This window comes from Pan paniscus, chromosome 6 (genome assembly GCF_029289425.2).
Source record: "Pan paniscus chromosome 6, NHGRI_mPanPan1-v2.0_pri, whole genome shotgun sequence".
NCBI classification, from domain to species: domain Eukaryota; kingdom Metazoa; phylum Chordata; class Mammalia; order Primates; family Hominidae; genus Pan; species Pan paniscus.
The window spans coordinates 89,008,613-89,030,713 of record NC_073255.2 but is presented as its reverse complement, the minus strand read 5'-3'; the positions used below and the strand labels follow the sequence as shown (position 1 = coordinate 89,030,713).

General features: G+C 37.7%; 1 protein-coding gene across 6 annotated transcripts in view; it reads right to left on the bottom strand.

Annotated features, from left to right (window-relative positions):
- Nucleotides 1–1,119: 1,119 nt before the first annotated feature.
- The window catches only part of LOC129392994 (ras GTPase-activating protein 4-like), a 45,973-nt gene continuing 24,991 nt past the window's right edge, over nucleotides 1,120–22,101 (bottom strand). The window contains exons 8-10 of one of the 6 annotated variants that reach the window (XR_008625988.2): nucleotides 18,516–18,655; nucleotides 3,440–3,524; nucleotides 3,075–3,114 (exon numbers count right to left, since the gene is read on the bottom strand). Coding sequence is in view for 4 of the 6 variants with exons in the window: in XM_055115116.2 (XP_054971091.2) it covers nucleotides 20,054–20,213 (160 nt within the window). In the remaining 2 variants the exon portion in view is untranslated. The other 5 variants (XM_055115117.2, XM_063605833.1, XR_008625987.2 and 2 more) reach the window with 5 other exon arrangements.

Here is a 22,101-nt window from a genome sequence, read left to right as displayed (position 1 = left end):
CACAGTTAATTCTTCTGAGAAATTTTGCTGGAAAGGGAGCAGAAACGTACAGAGATAGCTACGGGGGATGTGAGTAAAAAAGAGGGCACTTTTCTAAGACAGGAGAAATAAGAACATACTTGGTGCTTATGGAAAAATCCAATAGAAAGGGAAACACTGATGTTACTGGAGAGTCAGGAGGGAATTGCTCAAGAGATATCCTCAGGCAGATAAGAAGGGATGGACAACTGGGCAAAAATGAAGGGATTAACCATAAATAGGAGCCAGGAGAGTTCATTAATAGTAACAGGAGAAAGGTAGAATATGGGAGCACTGATACTCGGTGGGTAGATACGAAGGTAATTACTTGAGGGAATTATCTTCCGATTGCTTCTTTTTTCTATCAGAAATAGAAATTATGGTCATGAGCTGAGAATAAAGAGGATGGAAATTGTTCAAGGACAGAGGTAAAAGTCTAAAATAGCCATCTAGGACCGTGAAAGCCCATGTGGTTCATGCACTGTAGTGTTTTCATGGGCAGCAGTGAGGCACCTCTTGGTTTAATGATCATAAATTTGAAGTGAGATCAGTTAGTGAGGCTCTGTTTATGGTGTTTATCACCATTCCTGTGCAACTGTGTGGATGTGGGCAGAAAGTAGGTGGGTATGGTAACACTGGGGAAAAATTTCCTGTGTGAAAGTTCCAGAATTCAGCATTTCATCTTAAAGCAATAATCAATTTCAGAAAGGCTTTTCAAGAGGGGATATGGTGCATTTAGAGATGGATATGATAAGTAGAGTCTTCTTAAAATAGGGACCAGGGTGAATGTTCTGATCACGCGGAAAAATAATTATGCTGATTACAGGATCTTTTTACAGCAGTTATTTTACCTCTGATGCATTCTAAGCAGTTACTTTGTTCTTCTGCTTTTGGATTTTCACAGATATTTTTTCTTTTTATTTGGCTTTATCTCAATTCATTACTTTTTGCTTATATTTCACAAAACCAGAGGGTGATTTAATATGGTGTAATGTATTTCAATGGTGCTATGATTCAGTGATAGTATTTTGTTCTTATAGCTCTATGTTACATTCCATTGAGATGGACTTACCTCAAAATAATGTTTGCACAAACAGAAGATTGTGACTTTAGGTCTTATTCACTGCCACTCAATAAAAAATTCCATATTTTGTTTATAGAAACAGTACGTATTCAAATACAAAATAGGCATTCATTTAAATTACAAGTCATTTTGAATACAACAATTTTAGCTTTTCAGGGCCTTTTTATATTGTATTATTTAAAATTCAGAAATACCACTTCAAATTAGCACAAGTGACAGGGCATTTAGCTGAGCAATATTTTCAGACAGATCTCCACGTGCAATTATTTAAGACAAACCAACGATCCAATTATTCTTCCTTTACCTCATATGGATGTGCCAAAAATAGTTTGCTCTCAGAAATCAATTTACAATCATCTATTGTTTTTTAAATTAGAACAATTCATCATTTAACAAATCATAGGTTTTCCTTTATGTAATGGTTGCTTACTATCGTTACTCAGAAGTAGTCTTCATTCTATGATCTGAATGTTTGTATCCCTCCAATATTCATATGTTGAAAAATCCCTCTTAAATGGAATTAGTATCTTTACAAAAGAGGCCCAAGAGAGCTTATTCATCCCTTCCACAGTGTGGAAGACATTCTCTATGAAGCAGAAAAACCTCTCACCAGACACCAAATCTGCTGGTACCTTGTTGGCTTTCCCAGCCTGCAGAACTGTGAGCAATAACTTTCTGTTACTGATAAATTACCTAGTGTAAGGTATTTTGTTACGGCAGCCTAAATGAACCAAAACACCCCTGGGACTTGAATCATCAAGAAAATCTTTAGGGGTTAAAAATGTTCTGCTTTGTTGTTTTCTATATATTTCTGCAATATTTAGAACCTAGTATGTTCAAATATCTGAAATATGGGACATAAAAATTAGACCGATGTCAAAATACATCAAAATTTTATGGGAGAGAGATGCACTCCCAGAAACAACCGAGGAGAATAAACCAAGAGGCCAAGGGAGTGAAATGCAGACTGCAGATGAGGTTTAGAATTGGAATGTTGGTGTCCAGTGAGGGAGGATGTTTAAAATTCCGTCATGTAAGCAAAATTATCTCAGCACTTATTCCAAGCTCAATGGAAATCCTCCCTGTATCTAGTCTCAATGTTATATATTTTTGTTCCATTATTAATTAGATTATTTTGGACCCTATGTAATTTAATTTCAACAAACCCTAAACAGACAAAATAGCCCTAGGAGAAAAAAACATAATAAAGTCTAAGGCAACTCACCTAAGTCCACGTGCCTTTCAGTTGACAAATTTAAATTGGAATATTCTCAATACATTCGTATCATTGGAAATTGGAATCTTTTCTGGATGAAATTTATGTAAACATTACTCTCCATACTGATCCCAGTGCTCTTGGCCTTTCGCTATTTCAGTCCAACACCCGATGCAAAAGTGATTTTCTTTAAGTACAAATCTGATTTTGTCACTTTCAGCTCAAAATTCTGCAACAAATTCCTTAGGAAACTTCCAAGTTTGTTAAAATAATATCAAAAGACCCTTAAATGAGGTGCCTTTTTAAACTTCCCAGCCTCATTTCTTGTATGCTTCTTGCATAATTCATGCGTAATTCATGCCGTCTTCCATCTGTGGCCTTTTGCATTTGGCACCACCTCTCCATCATTCCACAGTAGAATACTTTTTGCCCAATCTTACCCCACCATCATTACTACTGCTACTACTACTACCACTACCACACACACACACACCACACACACACACACACACGCCACACACACACACACACACACACACACACACAGAGTCAGGATAACTTCTCATTTTATTAATGACTCAACATCTCTCAGAAACCTTTCCTGACCTCCCAATTTGGGTTTGACTCCACACTCCAAATGTGTTCTCATTGTGTCTATTCATCCGCTTTTTCACTATACGATACTAGAAATGCCATTTTATGCATCTTTTTTCTTTACTAGATTTCAACTTAATGATTATCATGGTCACGTAGTGTTGCTTGTCCATTGTTGTTTTCCCAGTGTTTATCACAGTACCTGAAAAAAAACAGGCATTTTACTGATTGAATTAAAGAATGAGTATTTTCTGTACCACATTTCAGACACTATAATGATAAGTTTAAAAATAAATCAGACTCCAGATATTCATTCAAGAATCCTATCGTCCATTAAGAGAGATAAAACTTGTACATGAATATTAGTAACATAAGATAGAAGGAAGGGTCACAAGGGGAGACCTCTACTATACCGTTAGCAGTGGTCAAGGTCATGCCCATGTGCTTGGAAACGATTTTCCCTCAAGGAGCATACAGGGCTTTTTCAGCAGAAGTGCAGAGTGAACTGATATGCTTAGTAGAATCACCTCTTTTCAGACTTCGTTTGTGGATGTCTAGAGAATGCCTGATGGCAGGAGCAAGATTCCTCTTCTGCAGCCATGATTTCTCCATCTGCAAAAGTCATATGTGAGTCTCAGAATTCTATATGGCCCTGGAAACACCCGAATCCCTTTACCTCAATACTCACAGCCTTTCCAAAACTATCTTCCTTAGACCATTGTAATCATCTGTAATAGGATAATTTACCACTATCTCTAATGAGACAACTGTCTTCCTTAGACCATCTGTATTATTTCAAATACCCTCTGTTCCTCCATATTTTACACACCACAAACAGCCAGAACTACTATTATCCTTCATTCCCAGGCTTTGATTCCCACTTAGCTCTATACTTTTTTTTTCTGACTTTATATTCTATACTCTCCATTCTCTGAAAACTTTCCATGGAGCCCTCTATAACTTTTGCAAGTCAACAGCCAAATCCCCTATTTTGAGCACTTTTATCTGATTGATCCCTTCATCTTCTTGATATAAGGAAAACTTGACACTTCTCAATGTTTTCTTTCCCTGAGTTCAATTGAAAGGATTTGATGAGCACCACATCCTCCTTTATACCATGACAGTTTCCTTCCTGCCAGAAAGCTAAACTTTAAGCTAAGATTACATACTTTACTTTTATGACTAACAGTGCACATTTTAAAGTAACAATTTCTGCATTACTTAGGATAGGTTAGAATGTGCTGCGGCAACAAACAATTCCCAAACACTAGTGGCTTTATAAAACAATGGTTTATTTCTCTCCTGTTCTTCGTATCTATTGAGAGTCAGCTGGAGGCTCTGCTCTGCTATCCTTACTCAGGAATGAAGGATGATGGAGAATCAACTATCTGAATGTGACTAATTGCTAAGGAAGTGGGAAGTGAACATAGTGGATCGCATGCTGGCACCTAAAATCTTCATCCTTGGTAGTGACACAAAACAATTCCACACATAAATCATTGGCTACAGCAACTCACAAAGCTATATTTAACTTCACAAGGGCGGGTACATGAAATTCTGTCATGTCCCAGAAAGAGAGGAACAAAGAATAACCTCGAGAAGTCTGAGAAGCACCAATAGCCACCATAATACATATATTACAGTACACGGGTAACTAAATGGAAGTTAACTGTACTCTATGTTTCATTTCAATTTCTACCTGAGATTCCTTTTGAAAAATATTATGATGATGAATTCTATCCCCCAAATTCTTTATAAAACCAAAACACAAATAAAAAGGAAGAACAGCCATTTGACCCTACTGGTCTATAAAGCATTCAAGTTTGCCACCTAAGAGCATGGTTTTATGTTTAAGAATGATATTTGACCATTAACAAAGGTTAATTATCTGTTTATTTGAAAGGAAATAACTTGAATTCATATGTCATTTCTAGAAAATGAATTTTCCAGTTTATGTTTTTTAAAAATTTTCATTTGGTCCTCTTTCCTCTCTCCTGAAGAAATTTTATTACTTTTATGCTTATATTCAGTATGTCATATGTACCTAAAAGGCAGCTTCCTGTGTTTCCATTTTCATATTTAGATAAAAATCTCAAGCTATTTATATGTTAAATTTATTTATACATGATACATGTTTGGAATATATATTAAGCAATTTGTTATAGTTCTCCTTTCTTATTTATGCATTTTGTTTTTTGGAATTAGTCAATTTAAGTAATTTTCTTCTAGTTATATATGAATGTTGCAAAAAAAGTCACCATGTTCTTGAATAAAAACCTTTCAAAGATGGCACGATAAAGATATAAACAGGCATTAGAGTTTGCATTTTCATCTAAATATAAGTAAATGCAATAAATTTTGACATGAATGTAAATTATTTCCTTTAACTTTGATTTAATGCATTTTCTTTCCAAAAATAAACTGGAGAAAATAGGTACCCTAAGTTTGTTGTTAAAGATTCCTTACATAATCATAATTCATATAATGTCTCTGGAAGAACAAAAATTTACTAAGAGCACACCAAGGCTTTTCATCAAATATGAGAATATTATTCAACATAATGAATATTATTCATCCCACACATCATACTTATTGACACATCAAGCACATATTGACTCTCAACTATTTGGGGCCTTGTGGCCTGTATTGGTCTATTTGGACGGCCATAACAAAATAGGTTTCAGTTTCTGGTGAGGGCTCTTCCCTGGCTTGCAGACAGCTACCTTGTATCCTCATAAGGCCTTTCCCCTGTGCCTGTTCATGGAGGGAGGGAGAGAGAGAGGAAGGGGGAAAAGAGTAGAAAGGAGGAGGGGGAGGGGGAGAAGAGCAGAGGAGAAGGGGAAGAAGGAGAGGGAAGAGGGAGTTCTTTCACCTCTTATAAATTCAATAATCCAATCATAAGGGCCCCACCCTCATGACCTAATCTAACCAGAATTTCCTCCCAAAAGCCATCTCCAAATACCATCCATTAGGAATTAGGGCATATTAATTTTGGGGGGTTGCAAAGACTCAGTCCATAATATAGCCACAAAATTTAAAAAAGAGGGAAATGGGCTTGTTCAATTATATCTTTGCTTATCCACTCTATGAAAACATTCATTCATTCTACAAATATATCCCTCTGATACATTCTATAATTGGTGAGGGAGTCAACAGAATAAGAAATGCAAATGAGTAAATGTTATGGTATATTAGAAGGTGATGCATACTATAGAGATAAATAAGTCTAAGAGAGGGAGTTAGGCAAGGCAATAGGAGGGTCATCTTGAATGGAGGGTCTGCAATCCATAGGTCATTGACTCATCTCTAAGTTTGTTGTTAAAGATTCCTTACATAATCATTATTCATGTAATGTCTCTCACAGAACAAAAATTTACTAGCGCTCACCGAGGCTTTTCATCAAATATGAGAATATTATTCAACATATTATTCATCCCACACATCACACATATTGTATTATTTCACTCCTAACCCGCATTATATCTATATTTAAAATAAATATTGTATTCTTCCACTCTCAACCTGCATTGTATCTATATTTAAGCCATTATGAGATTTTTCTTTTTGAAATGACTTGGTTCACAGTAAAGTCTTACTTTAGAGGAAAACTATATCATAAAGGAAAAGGAAAACACTAGCATTAATTTTTCAGTAGTCAAAAAATTATTTATAACAAACTTACATAGTAAACTGCTGGTATTGTTTTAGTTGCTAAACGACTATGCTCAGGCTTGTAATCTACATAGCAAAATGGGAAATAATAACGTCAGGTTCTGTAGGGGAAGAACATAAAAAACTTTTACTTAAATCATGAAATGCCTAATATGGTGACAGAGGGTAGGACTTTGATAAATTATAAATGGGTAACATGTTATTGAAAACAGAATTTAAGCAGTTTTTATATCCTAACTACCAGACCCATATTCTCCTTTTACATCTGTGAGCCGCTCCTTTTTTTACTTCCCTTCTTGATAATTATATTGTGAATAGAGTTTAAGCAAATAGAGTTGAGGTACCACCATACTCCACAGGTCACAGATGAATTTCAAATTTGGTCTTTGGGAAAATACAACCAGAAGAGACCTGTTCCAAAATTATTTTGAATAAGAACTTTATCATATAATATACATATATATATGTGTGTGTGTGTGTGTGTGTGTATAATATACTAATCTGTCACTGCACATATTCTCTGTCACATCCTTTCACTCTCTTTCCCTTTTTCCATTCAAAAAATTTGAGCTTGGATCTGCTGACTTCATCAACAACCTTTTTTACAATTTCATTTTTTTTACGGTAAAGATTCTGTAAGCTTCAGAAATGACAGCTATTAAATTACAGCTCCTTAATTCAATCCACCCTTTGCTCTTTCCTTAAAATGTATCTTCATTAGAGCCCCTCTGCCCGGCCAGCCGCCCCGTCCGGGAGGGAGGTGGGGGGGTCAGCCCCCTAACCGGCCAGCCGCCCCGTCCGGGAGGTGAGGGGCGCCTCTGCCCGGCCACCCCTACTGGGAAGTGAGGAGCCCCTCTGCCCGGCCACCACCCCGTCTGGGAGGTGTGCCCAACAGCTCATTGAGAACGGGCCAGGATGACAATGGCGGCTTTGTGGAATAGAAAGGCGGGAAAGGTGGGGAAAAGATTGAGAAATCGGATGGTTGCCGTGTCTGTGTAGAAAGAAGTAGACATAGGAGACTTTTCATTTTGTTCTGTACTAAGAAAAATTCTTCTGCCTTGGAATCCTGTTGATCTGTGACCTTACCCCCAACCCTGTGCTCTCTGAAACATGTGCTGTGTCCACTCAGGGTTAAATGGATTAAGGGCGGTGCAAGATGTGCTTTCTTAAACAGATGCTTGAAGGCAGCATGCTCGTTAAGCGTCATCACCACTCCCTAATCTCAAGTAACCAGGGACACAAACACTGCGGAAGGCCACAGGGTCCTCTGCCTAGGAAAACCAGAGACCTTTGTTCACTTGTTTATCTGCTGACCTTCCCTCCACTATTGTCCCATGACCCTGCCAAATCCCCCTCTGTGAGAAACACCCAAGAATTATCAAAAAAAAAAATTAAAAAAAAAATGTATCTTCACTGATGAGTCACACTCTCCTATTCCTTTCAACCCATTAATCATTACATCATTTCTATTATGTAGTTGTGTGTGCTTCCTTCATTTAGTTGCTGGAAGAAGCATCATATAAAGTTAGTGAATTTCTGTTGGAAATAGTAACTTGGATTATATCTATTTTTAATATAATTTTGGGATATTTTATCTTATTATGCTATTACACCCAATGAGAATGCATAAACTATTTTAACCCGTCACCCAAAGTAACTATAATCTTGAAAACTTTTATTTACACAGCATCTCTTGGCTAAGCATTCACACAAACTTCAGAATTAGACTTTAAACACAATATACAGAAAAGATAACACTGCAATAGTAATGAGAAAAATATATATTTTGTTGGGCTGAATTAATTTTTTTGTGAGATTGTTTTAAATAACATGTCAAGTTTTTCACTAAAGATAAAATGGATTGTTTAAAATTAGTGCTCAAGGAAGCTGGATAATAGACATTGGCATATGCTGTTGTTGGAAAAAAAAATCTGGTGTGTTTTCAGCTTCAGTTCAGATTAGATGGAAAAAGTAAACAATATCAATAAATCGTTTTCATTTCTTCCAAATAGATTATGTTCTTGATTGTGGCAATATCAAGAAATTGTTTTTATTTCTTCCAAATAGAAGATATTCTTGATTGTAGGTCCACTAACTAATGTGTCTTCTTTGTGCCTGTATCTTGTCCCTATATTTTGTTAAAATATCCTCTAATTCAATTTGCTTTGTAAATTAATTCTTGGTTAACAGAAAATCAATTAAAGTAGATGTATGTTGTCTTTGCTTTAAAGTGGCATTCTTTTCATTTATTATAAATACAAAGATAAGGGCATTCAATAAACTTGGCAATAAAAATTTTGATGGTATGGGAAACTTCAAGGTAAGATGTGGTGATTAGATAGGTTACTTTGTCTTCCTTGTTGATAAATATTTGGACATTGAGCCTGGCCTTCTGGATGAGAGGATTAAAACTAGATAGGGCTGAAGAAGAAAAAAACCTTAGCTTTAGTTATTTAATGTTTGCCTTGTGGTAAACTGGTTTGAAACATAGGATTGGGAATCAAAGTTTTCATTGATTAAAATTATGGTTCTGGCCGGGCGTGGTGGCTCACGTCTGTAATCCCAGCACTTTGGGAGGCCAAGGCAGGCGGATCACGAGGTCAGGAGATCGAGACCATCCTGGCTAACATGGTGAAACCTGTCTCTACTAAAAATACAATAAAATAAAATAAAATAATAAAAAATAAATAAAAAAATTAGCCGGGCGTGGTGGCAGGTGCCTGTAGTCCCAGCTACTCAGAAGGCTGAGGCAGGAGAATGGCGTGAACTCGGGAGGCAGAGATTGCGGTGAGCCGAGATCACACCACTGCACTCCAGCCTGGGCGACAGAGCAAGACTCTGTCTTAAAAATAAATAAATAAGTAAATAAATTAATTAATTAATTAAATTAAATTATGGTTCAACCAGTAAAATGTAAGGTGGCTTGGGCAATGTATCTAACCTGCTGGTACTTCAATATCCTTATCTGTGAAGTGGTAATTCTAATGCATAACTTACACAGCTTAAATGGAGTATAGCATACTGTGGATATTTTAGGGAAAGATAGAACTGTAGCATGTAGGTAAGTTAAGTACAAGGCAGAGACTGGAGATGTATGTGAGATGGAAATAATAAAGTATCTCGTTTACCAAGGTGGAAATATGGGTTTTATCTGATTTTTTTTTACCACCCATTGATATATATTATTAATAGGAGTATTATGATCATTTGACATTTTAGGAAATGTCCTTTAACAATTGATGGCAGTGATCTAGAGGACCAATGATCTGAAATTGAATCTCATGGCAATGAAAATAGAGAAAAAGATGGAATTATAAAATATACAATACAAGAAGTGATTTGGGGTAGAACTTGCGCATGCAGCTTTTGTAATTAAATATGCTAGATTGTTTTCCAGTTTGGCCATCTAATACCTGTTGGTCATTGGGTGTCTCTCTTTTCAATCCCATTTTCCTTGTGTGTATAATGTAGATATTAATAACATTTTCTTCATAGGAATAGGGTAACCATGAAATGAGATTATGCATTTGTAATGCTTTACACAATGTCTGGCACTTACAATTGTGCACTATAGTGTGAATTAATTATTGCTATTGTTAGATAGAATTGCTAGCACTGTATCTTCTGTAGGAGGTAAGAGAGGGAGGAGGTTAGGAAAACATATTTATGACATCAACAGTTATGTTGAGGATGACATAAAACATAGCAAACATTTATCTTTGTTTACTCATAATTTCCATATTTCTCTAACACTTGTGTGTGACACTATGAACAACAAACATTTATTCCATATATTTTATTAGCATAATAGGCACTAGAAACCATGCTATGACTATGTACAGTGTACATTGGATACAAAACCAAGTAGACACTGCCTCTGTTCTGAAGGAGCAGATGCGCGAAAAGCAAATAGGTGTTATTCTTGTCATACCCGCAATATGAGAGGAGTAGACGCTTGGTTTTTTTCCTATGAAAGTAGCCATAGTTAAATTTAAGTAGTGAAAGTTCTGTTGTTTAATGAGTATATCCATTTTTCACTGGCTAGGATAAGGGATTAATATGACAGTATAAATTATCCCTATGATTGAAAATAGAAATGCCAATTCCTTCCACAAGAATTGACCATTAGGTTAAATCTTAATAACAAGCCATAAGCTCATACAATACTGATTTTTAAAAAAACCTAGAGCAATGAACTCAGTACAGATGCAATAACCCTATCCATCTAAGTCCTTAAGAGAATTTCAGAACGAAGAGAAATTCACATTCCTTCTGCAACCACACTACCTAGGAAAATTGTTTCACAATAAATGATCTCACAAGAATTTCATAATGATGAACATATGATGAGTCTTTTAAAATTCTGTAGGCTATTCAGTGTTTAACATTAGAGCGAGAGAAAAATCCCAGGAGCAAACAAAAATGTAGAGAATGCCTATCCTTTCTGATCACAGAAAGAAGAAAATGGGAAATGTCCACTCTCTGAAAACACATGAAGAATAACTTTTTTGTGTGTATTTCTAATTATTTCCATGGGACAAATGCTGCGAGTTGGATTTTAAAGGTACATTTATGACTTACAATCTTTAGAAATATTTTGCTAAATTATACCCCCCAGCAGCTTCTCTTCCCACACTCAAAAATTCTGGGTCATCTTTCTTTTGATGTTTGCATACGAGGAAATAATGATGTTTCACCGGCATTTGATGAGGTGCACAGAGCTGAGGTCCAAAACACAGCACTAATGGTGAGCTCTTGTGTCCAGGCCTGTGATGGCCCTAGTACCTAAGGTGCTGGCACCTGCTGCAGTGTTAGTCATATGATGGAAGTCACAGATCCTTAGGAAGGCCTGGCTCTCTACAGGGCTGAGGTGGTACCCAGGGCATGGGCCGCACAGTGAGTACTTGGCTCTGGGGCCCCACGTGCAATGGTTCTGATGTCTAAGACGGCAGCAGGCCCAGTGCTACCACACAGCCTGGGTCTGTACTGTGGTTACTTAGAGCAGCTGGGACTCCTGACACGTAAGAGGTTGGGAGAGGTGGTAGCTCCTTTCTCAAAGCAGGTCAACAGCAGCTGGTCCTGGAGCATGAGGGGTGTGCAGTCAAGTTTCCCTCTCAGGTTCCCTGGTGGGAATGGCTGTTGGTTACCTCAGTGGCAAGAGATGCCACTCTACTGAGCAGACTGCTGGGAACATGGTGGCTGCTGCCATGTGGCTGATACTGACAGCCTCGCCTTTCTCCATTGCTCCTGGTGTCTCAGGCATGTCAATCTTATCAGCAATCCTTTCCATGTGGAAATTCTCTTTTAAAAAAAAATTTTTTTTCACTGTGTTGTTGTAGATTCTTTAATCAGCCCTTGAGCCCACTCCACGCTATTTTGGTTTGTGAATAGCTGTCTATGTGTATGTGTATACATACATATGCATGTGTCTATGTATATGTATATGTGTGGGGGGGAGGATAAAGGGATAAAGACTGGTATCTCCTACTCTGCTATCTTGCATTCATATTTCTAAATACAGTCATGCACTGGGGATATGCTCCGAAGAAATGAGTCATTGGCCGGGCGCGGTGGCTCATGCCTGTAATCCCAGCACTTTTGGAGGCCGAGGCGGGCAGATCATGGGGTCAGGAGATCGAGAACATCCTGGCTAACATGGTGAAACCCTGTCTCTACTAAAAAATACAAAAAAAATTAGCCAGGCATGATGGTGGGCGCCTGTAGTCCCAGCTACTCGGGAGGCTGAGGCACGAGAATGGCATGAACCCGGGAGGCGGAGCTTGCAGTGAGCCGAGTTCGCACCACTGCACTCCAGCCTGGAGGACAGAGCGAGACTCCGTCACACAAAAAAAAAGAAAAAAAAAAGAAATGAGTCATTAAGCAACTCCCTCCTTGTCCAAACACTATAGACAGCACTTACGCAAACCTAGATGGTATAGGCTACTACACACCTATTCTATATGCTATATGGTATAGTCTATTGCTCCTAGGCTACAGACCTGTACAGCATGCTACCATACTGAATTCTGTAGACAATTGTAATACAATGGTATGTATTTGTGTATTTAAACATTGCTAGCCATAGAAAAGGTACAGCAAAAATATGATATAAAAGATAAAAAATGTGCACCTGTGTAGGGCACTTACCGTGAGTGGAGCCTGCAGGACGGGAAGTTGCACTGGGAGAATCAATGAATGAGTGGTGAGAGCATGTGAAAGCCTAGGACTACTGACCTGCACTACTGTAGATTTTATAAACACTGTACACTTGAGCTATGCTAAATTCATTTTTTAGAAATTTATTTCTTTAATAATAAATTAACCTTAGCTTATTGTAAGTTTTTTACTTCATAAACTTTTTAATATTTAAAACAATTTAACTCTTATTGTAATAACACTTAGCTTAAAACACATACACATTGTACAGCTGTAAATTTTTTTCTTTATATTCTTATTCTATAAGTATTTTATATTTTTTAAGTTTTTAAAAAAACATTTTTGTTAAAAAGCAAGATATTCACTCATTAGCCTAGGCCTACACAGGGTCAGGATGATCAATATCACTGTCTTCCACCCCATATCTTGTGCCACTGGAGAATTTTCAGGGGCAATAACATGCATAGATCTGTCATCTCCTATGATAACAATGCCTTCCTCTAGAATACCTCCTGAAGAACCAGCCTGTGGCTGGTTTACAGTTAACTTTGTTTTTTGTAAGTATAAAGAATACACTCTAAAATAATGATAAAAATATAGTAAATGCATAAACTAGTAAAATAGTTGTTAATTGTCATTATCAAGTAATATGTACTGTACTGTAATTGTGTGTGGTATACTTTTATAGGATTGACAGTGCGGTACATGAGTAATGCATTGTGCTACAAACTTAAAAAAGCTATGACACCAGGCAATTTGAATTTTTTAGATCCATTATAATCTTTTGAGACCACCATGATATATGTGGTCCATCATTGACTGAAATATTGTTATGCAAAGCATGACTGTATTAGGCATTATATATATATATATGTATGTATATATAACATGTTTCACATTCTGGGATACATGCACAGAACATGCAGGTTTGTTACATAGGTACACATGCCCTGGTGGTTTGCTGCACCCATCAACCCGTCATCTACATTGGGTATTTCTCCTAATGCTATCCCTCCCTGAGCCCCCCACACCCTGGGCTCCAGTGTGTGATGTTCCCCTTTCTGTGTCCATGTGTTCTTTTTGTTCAATTCCCACTTATGAGTGAGAACATCCAGTGTTTGGTTTTCTGTTCTTGTGTTAGTTTGCTGAGAATGATGTTTTCCAGCTTCATCCATGTCGCTGTAAAGGACATGAACTAATCCTTTTTCTACGGCTGTGTATTCCATGGTGTATATGTGCCACATTTTCTTTATCTGTCTGTCATTGATCGGCATTTGGATTGGTTCCAAGTCTTTGCTATTGTGAACAGTGCTGCAATAAATATATGTGTGCATGTGTCTTTATAGTAGAATGATTTATAATCCTTTAGGTATATACCCAGTAATGGGATTGCTGGCTCAAATGGTATTTCTGGTTCTAGATCTTTGAGGAATTGCTACACTGCCTTCCACAATGGTTGAACTAATTTACACTCCCACCAACAATGTAAAAGCGTTCCTACTTTTCCACATCATTGCCAGCATCTGTTGTTTCCTGACTTTTTAATGATCACCATTCTAACTGGCATGAGATGGTATCTCATCGTGGTTTTGAGTTGCATTTCTCTAATGACCAGTGATGATGAGCTTCTTTTCATATGTTTGTTGGCCACATAAATGTCTTCTTTTGAGAAGTGTCTGTTCATATCCTTCTCCCACTTTTTGATGAGGTTGTTTTTTTTTTAATTTTTTTTTCCTGTAAATTTGTTTAAGTTATTTGTAGATTCTGGATATTAGCCCTTTGTCAGACGGCTAGATTGCAAAAAATTTCTCCCATTCTGTAGGTTGCCTGTTCACTCTCATGGTAGTTTATTTTGCTGTGCAAAAGCTCTTTAGTTTAATTAGATCCTATTTGTCAATTTTGGTTTTTGCTGCCATTGCTTTTGGTGTTTTAGTCATGAAGTCTTTGCTGATGCCTATGTCCTGAATGGTATTGTATTAGGCTATTTTAGTGGTGCTTTTTTTTTTTTTTTTTTTTTTTAGTGTGTACTGGCTCTCTGATATGGTAGCTGAGGATCTGGCATTCTTTTACCACGCTCTTATTTCTGCTTCTTCCATCTTTCTGTTATAATTACATTGTAATGTTTGGTTAAATCAAAAGTCAATGTTTATATTGCTATGAGACTATAAGTATTATTCACCGTTAAATGATGTAAAAAAATTGTATTTCCTTTCTCATGGAACTTTTTTTCCTGATGATAATTTCTTAAGATTTTTCTTCTCTTAGCTTTTCCATGTAGTAGTATCACTCTTTCCCCTCATATAGCCCAACATGACTGGAAAATGCTCAAGCACATCAGCCTTTGGTTTTCCCTCCCTCTCACTCCCTCCATCCCTCCCTCCTCTTCTTCCTTCTCTCTTTCTTCCTTTCTTTTTCTTCTTCCTCCCTGTCACTTTTCCTCCTTCTTCCTCTTTCTTTTACTTCTCAGAGCACGTCCTTATTCTAGTTCCAATTGGAATTTCTTACTCTTCAGGACTTGAAAACGTATTTTTTCCTTTGACCTCTCTTTGTTTAACTGATGTACACCTTCCAGTAGGTTCCTAAGAGAAGTCATCATGGTAGATAAATTGTTTTACCTTGAATGTCTGAAACCACTTTTTCCTGCTCTCACAGTTGATTAGTAATTTGGAAATCATTTTCCTTCCACCTCTCAAAAGCTTTAGCTCACTGGTCCTGGGCTCCAATAAATTGCTGTTGAAAAGTGTAAACCTCACTCCTGCCTGAATAGTTTCTGCTATGTGCCTCTCGGGATTTCTGTATTTCAAACTCCCTCACTTTTAATCAGAATTTCCACTCTGCTTGAAAATAGCTCTGTTTTCCCTCCAGCTAAGGTATTTACCAATCTTCCAACTATTTTCTGTTTGAAAAAGTTGTTGAAATATGTCTTCTGTAATGAGAAATCTGACTCCATTGTTCTACGTCTGCTGGTAGCTTTTGAGCCTCATCCCCTCTTCTTTCCCTGCTGTCTACACACAGGCAAGCTGCTAAATAGGCCTGGGTGCTCCCTTCTCAGGTGCTATCAGGAGATATAAACCACAGAGTCCCAGCCCATACGTGTGGGAATCCTCAACCTGTTACCTCACCTTAACCACAACAAAAACTCAGGCCTGACTTCCTTCTTTGTTCTCTCAAACCACTTCAGACCTGCTTGAGAGGCCTGTCCTGCTTTCCCTAGAGACCTTAATTATGTAAGTCATAAACTTTTCATACCCTCTTGGTGTCAGCATGTGGTGTGATTAGTCTCAATATCCAAACCAAACCTGGAGTGGGGCTCCCTCCCACTTTTGCAGAGTGACCATAACATTTACTACTCTGTCCTATTCCCTTTGTCTTTATAAGATATTAACTTTTTAATGCTCTGTTGCATTTTCGTGGGATGTGTGGAGAGAAAGTGAATAAAAGACTATTATATTTATCCAGAAATCTTACCATCATTTCCTTTAGCATCTCAAACTCCAATCATTAGTCATACTGGATTTTCATGTCTCCTTTTTCTCTATACCCAAGCTTTGTTGATTTTTTTCTTTCTTGATATCTGTCTGTTCTTATTTCTGCACAGATACTTTAAATATTACAATTTGCTTGTTTATTAACACAATTTAAAAATGGAATTCTTTCTGCTTCAGCTTCAGCTGAGGTCTAAGGCCAAAAACAAAACAATAGGTGGTTTCTTCTATATTCTTACATGAGTGGTTAGAATAATTATATAGGGATTTCCGAGGGGGTGGTTCAAAAACTGGTTTTATACTATGAAAGTATGTAAAAGGGTTGATTTTGAAGAGGTGGTCTGTTGTCATTTAAAAATGGACCCCATCCAACTGGGCTTCATGCGGCAACCTTGAGAGCTGAATGGAAGGATGCCTGCAGAGTGCTGTCTGGTGCAGAGCTGAGGGGGGCAGGTAAGCAGCTGGAGGGTGGGATGGCTTTGCCCTCATTTAGGTAGTCACAGTTAGTAGTTCTCAGTGGGAGGGTCTCTGAGAAACCTATGAAAGCACAACATGATAAAAGCATTCAGCATTTGGACACCTGCCAGGGTACACTAGCATCAGAATATAACTGCTAGCAAGTAAAACTGTCTCTACCCCTTATGTCTCTTCCAGCTGGCCAGTTTTATTATGTATCCAGCATTTTGTGGGGCCTTTTAAAATGGCTCCTATGCTGGCTCCCTCCCACAGGGTCCACATCCAATCCAGAGGAAACACATACCTCTGGGGAGCTTGTGGGGGCAGGAGGGTAGGCAGGGAGCAGTTTGATGTAACAGTGGTCACCTCTGTGAACCCTCCTGCCTGGCAGATAATCCAGTCAGAGCCTTTCACTCTCTCCTTCACTATTAAGTCAAAACCAGCCTTTTTGCCCCATCAAGCTTCTTGGGACACATATCAAGCAGTCAGAATCATGTCCTAAAGCCCCTCTCACTCAGCGTGAAGTTTTGGGGAAGAGTTCCTGCTCTGTGATCAAGGAGAGAAAGATGCTTAAGCAATCCAAATTATTTCTCAAAATAACTCCCTCCCTTGGTGCCTAAAATGCCTTTCTCCTGACTTCACCTGGTCTGTGATAGGAAGCCTACCTTTATGGGGCAGATTTTTAAGTGATTGTTAGTCCAGTTTTTGACCTCAAGCATTTGATACTATTGAAATAGGTTAATGATCACAAAACTGATTTTTGAGACACCACTTGGGTAGTGTTTGCATAATGGTATACTATATTATATCTCATTTCAAAACATGGGGGTACTTGCTACTTATTATATTCTCGGCACTTAGGACTTTAGTAGAATTAAACCAGAAAAAGTCTAATTTTATCAGTGTTACGTTGGTTCATTGATTTATCTATGTCTATCTTACAGCTTAGAGGCAACTTGGAGTTCATATGAGTTAAAAGTAGGCAAGAAAGAGGGGGAAAAATTCAGTAGAGATAGAACACTTGAGCAACAAATGAAGGTAATATCAAAATATATCCTATAAAAACCTATATAGTACTATGGATGAGCTAGACATAGCTCTGAGAATTATCACTATCAAGGTCATAGAATTTATTTTACTTATTCATTTAATTATCTATCTCCCTTAACTAATTGTAAGCTCCTTAAGGACAGTCTTTTTGTTATTGATGTTTTGTTTCATGTTTTTGCTTTGTATTTTTGTTTTCCACTGACATAGCTCCAGCATCTGAAGCTTTGCATGATGGATGACTTATGCTAAAAAGCTATTTGTTGAATAAAAGGATGAATAAATATATGTATTTTTATGAGTTTTGTTTTTGTTTTTGAAGTTGAAACACAAATACCTCTCTGGGGATATATACTATAACTATGTTCTCTCTGGTCTTTGTTTTTCAACATTAGGAATCTTTGCTGTCATAGGAAAATTTTTTTTTAATTCAACTGTATTGAGGTAATATTTACATAAAATAAAATTCAACAATTTTAAGTGGACAGTTGGATGGGTTTTGATAATTGTTATATAATTGTGTAGTCACCACAATTGTGATATTTCCATCACCCAAAGAAGGTGCTCTTTTCCCTATTTGCAGTGAATCTCCTAACCCTACCCCACGCCTGAATTTAGTTCTTGTAGTTTTCCAATAACTTTAATCATAGAACATGGTAGTATGAGAGATTCTCTAAGGAATTCCTTGTATTCTGAAGATATTTTTTCTTGTTTCCATTGAGTCGTAGCAGCCCAATTTTCCCCTCCATAATTAAGATCAATCATGCAAGCTAGTACAATAACTCACTTCTTTTCCTGTTGATTCAAAGTCATGAGGAGCCCAAAGTGGCTGGGTGGCAGTCATGACTTCCAATTCAATGGAATCATTGTTGTGTCTCCTGGTAGAAGCATTTCTCCTTTGAAAGCAACACCCTACATCAGCAAAGCCTAAGGTCATGGGAACAGGAAGCACAATTTTGCTAATTAATTACCAGGGTTAATGAGTGGTGCCACTGCCATTTTCACCCCTTGATTCCTACATCCGTGAACCTTTGTTTTGGTAAGGATAGCGCCATACTGAATGCTGATTTGGAGCACATACAATATCCAGCCCCACAAGGCATTACCACTTAACTAGCACTGTAATTGACTCTTCAAAAGACCAATGTATCATTCTATAAAGCCAGCTGCTCCAAGATATTGGGTAACATGGACAGACTGGTGAATTCCATGAGCATGGTCCTTTTTTGCTATGAAGTGAGTTCCTTGATCAGAAGCAATGTTGTATAGAATACAATGATGATGGATAAGGTAGTCTGTAGGTCCACAGATGGCAGTTTTGGGAGAAGCATTGCATGCAGGGAAATAAAACCATATTTGTAGTGCCTCTTCTGGTAGGAACAACGCACTACCCCTCCCATGATGGAAGCTGCCCAATATAATCAACCTACCACCAGGTAGTTGGCTGATCAGCCCATATTAGGGCACTCAGTATTTGCCCAATTTGTTCATGAGTTCACTGGAAAAGGAAAGGAGTGTCTTTAAAAGAGGATGGCACTCAGTATTGGTCTCTGATACTGACAGATCGGGCATTCAGTAGTGGCTATTGACAAGCTAGTGGCAGGCTGGACTTGGTACGTAAAAGTCCGTGTTGCTTAACACTTGGATAGCCTCCACTGCAGCCAAAAGGACAGTTTGTTCATGGACTCATTGGAAAATGAAAGGAGTGGCTTAGAAAGAAGATGACTGGAATCCAAAAAACTGGTCATCCTATCCACATGATTATTAAAATCCTCCACTCCTGTGGCCATCCTCTACCAACACTCATCTTCCCCAGACCACCTTGTCACCAATTTTCCAATCATATTCCTTCTAAGTCCCTTAACATACAGCCAAACTAGTGGTCACAGCTTGTGAATCATTGTAGACTCTCAGGGCTGACTACTTTTCCTTCCAAGCAAAATGAATAACCAGATGAAACGCTCAAAGTTCAGCCCTTTACATGAATTTCCCTTCACAATGGTCTTTTATGCATCTCCCATAAAAGGAATTTAGTGCTACAACTGTCCACTTTAAGGCCATGTCTGAATATTGTGCAGAACTGTCTGTTAACCAAGCCTGAATGTTTTCTTCCTTAGTCAACTAGTTACAGGAAACACACCATGAGGAATATTCTCGGTTTAACAGTTTGTAAATGTAAATAGAAAATTTCTTTCTTTTTTTTTTTGAGATGGAGTCTTGCTCTGTCACCCAGGCTGGGGTACAATGTCTTTGTCTTGGCTCACTGCAATCTCCGCCTCCCGGGTTCAAGTGATTCTCCTGCCACAGCCTCCCAAGTAGCTGGGATTACAGATGGCCGCCACCACGCCTGGCTAATTTTTGTATTTTTAGTAGAGACGGGATTTCACCATGTTGGCCAGGCTGGTCTCGAACTGCTGACCTTGTGATCTGCCCACCTTGGCCTCCCAAAGTGCTGGGATTACAGGCATGAGCCACTGCGCCCAGACTGTAAATAGAAAATTTCTTATCACAGAGAAATGGTTTCTTTGTATTTAACTATGTAGTGAGTTTTTAATTTCAAGTGTATTTCAAGGCAAATTTAATTATATCATTGATAAATAATGTACTTCGATATTAAATAAGTTTAACTAGAACAGGGTTGCTCAGTGTCAGAACTACTGATCTTTGGTGTCAGATAGCTTTTGCAGTTGGAGAATAATTTGTGCATTGTAGGTTTAACATCACCTCTGGTTTCTACCTCCCAGATGTCTGTAACATTCCTTTCAGTTGTGACAACCAAAAATGTGTGGGCAAAATATCCCATGTGGGCAGAATCATCCCAATTGAGAACCACAGAACTAGGGCTATGTGCTGCCTTACTATTATGCACAGTATTAAATATTGGATATGCATTTCTTTTTTCTTTTTTATTTTTTTTCTTTTTTTGAGATGGAGTCTCGCTCTGTCGCCAGGGTGGAGTGCGGTGGTGTGATCTCGGCTCACTGCAATCTCCACCTCCCAGGTTCAAGTGATTCTCCTACCTCAGCCTCCCGAGTAGCTGGGATTACAGGCATGCACCACCACGCCCAGCTAATTTTTGTATTTTTATTAGAGATGGGGTTTCACCATGTCGGCCAGTATGGTTTCAATTTCCTGACTTCGTGATCTGCCCATCTCAGCCTCCCAAAGTGCTGGGATTACAGGCGTGAGCCACCGCACCCAGCCAGATATGCATTTCTTAATGACTTAAATGTGTAACTGAAAAAATGGAAAGACTAAGCAAAATCCTAGATTTTGCAATGCCTCTCTGTTTTGTAAAATACACAATTCATTTTTTCTTCTCAGTGATTCAAGTAAGTTTGCCTGGTATGATAGAAAAACACCCCTGTAATCATATACTTAAAATTCTGTTATAAAACTAGAATTCATTACAGTAAGTTATGTCTTTTAGTACTTGCCATGTATCATTAATTTATTAATTAAGGGTTGTTATCTTTTGACTCAGAGATTTAGAGGATATAATGATAACATAAATCATATACCACATTGAGAATACTTATTTGCCTATTTATGTTCATTGGTGTGAAAACTTCTTGGGGGGCCCCCAAAATTTATTCTTTACTTAGCTTTCTTCCTTTGGATTAAAATATGCCCTATTTGTAACCAATATTAAATGTTCAGTAAGTTATCATGAATGAATCAGCCAAGAAACTGAGAGCATAAATAAATTTTAATATACTTACTATTTTTACTTTCACACTAGATGAGCAAAGCACAGTAAAAATTACTGTGGTGAGACTGATTGATTTAGTCACTTTCATAGTTACTTTACGTAAGGAACCCTTATCATACATAGGAACTAGGTTAGGCTTTAGTCTATTTGAAAAGCATGCCAGATTATTGTTCGTCTCTATACCAATTTTAAATAGTTTGTGATTGTGAAGTGTTTTTTCCATAATTTTCATGTTACATGATTTTGTAACACGAACTGGAGCAGTCATTCCTAGACTTTAGTGAGCACAACTATAACCTGGAGAGTTAACAATGAGGTATTTGATATTTTGTCTTGCGGAAACTTAAGCAAATTTGCAAAGTAGGCGTCTATTGCCAAGATTCAATGCCCTTTCTCCCACTCCTTGCTGTATTGATCTTTGTCCCATTTGTCAATATTATATTGTTTTTTTGTTTACTGAGCTCTTTCCTCCCCTGTTCTTCCATTTGTATGACCATTCCCATGGTTGTTTCATCCTCCATTAGCATTACCCAAATTTTGAAATGTTATCTGTCTTTTAGTCCAGTGGCTTACAAATGTCTATAAACCAAGTCTTGGAGGAAAATATAAGTGGAGATATTCTAGTTGAAGTTCTTGAGACACCTTCTGGAACTTCTAAGGC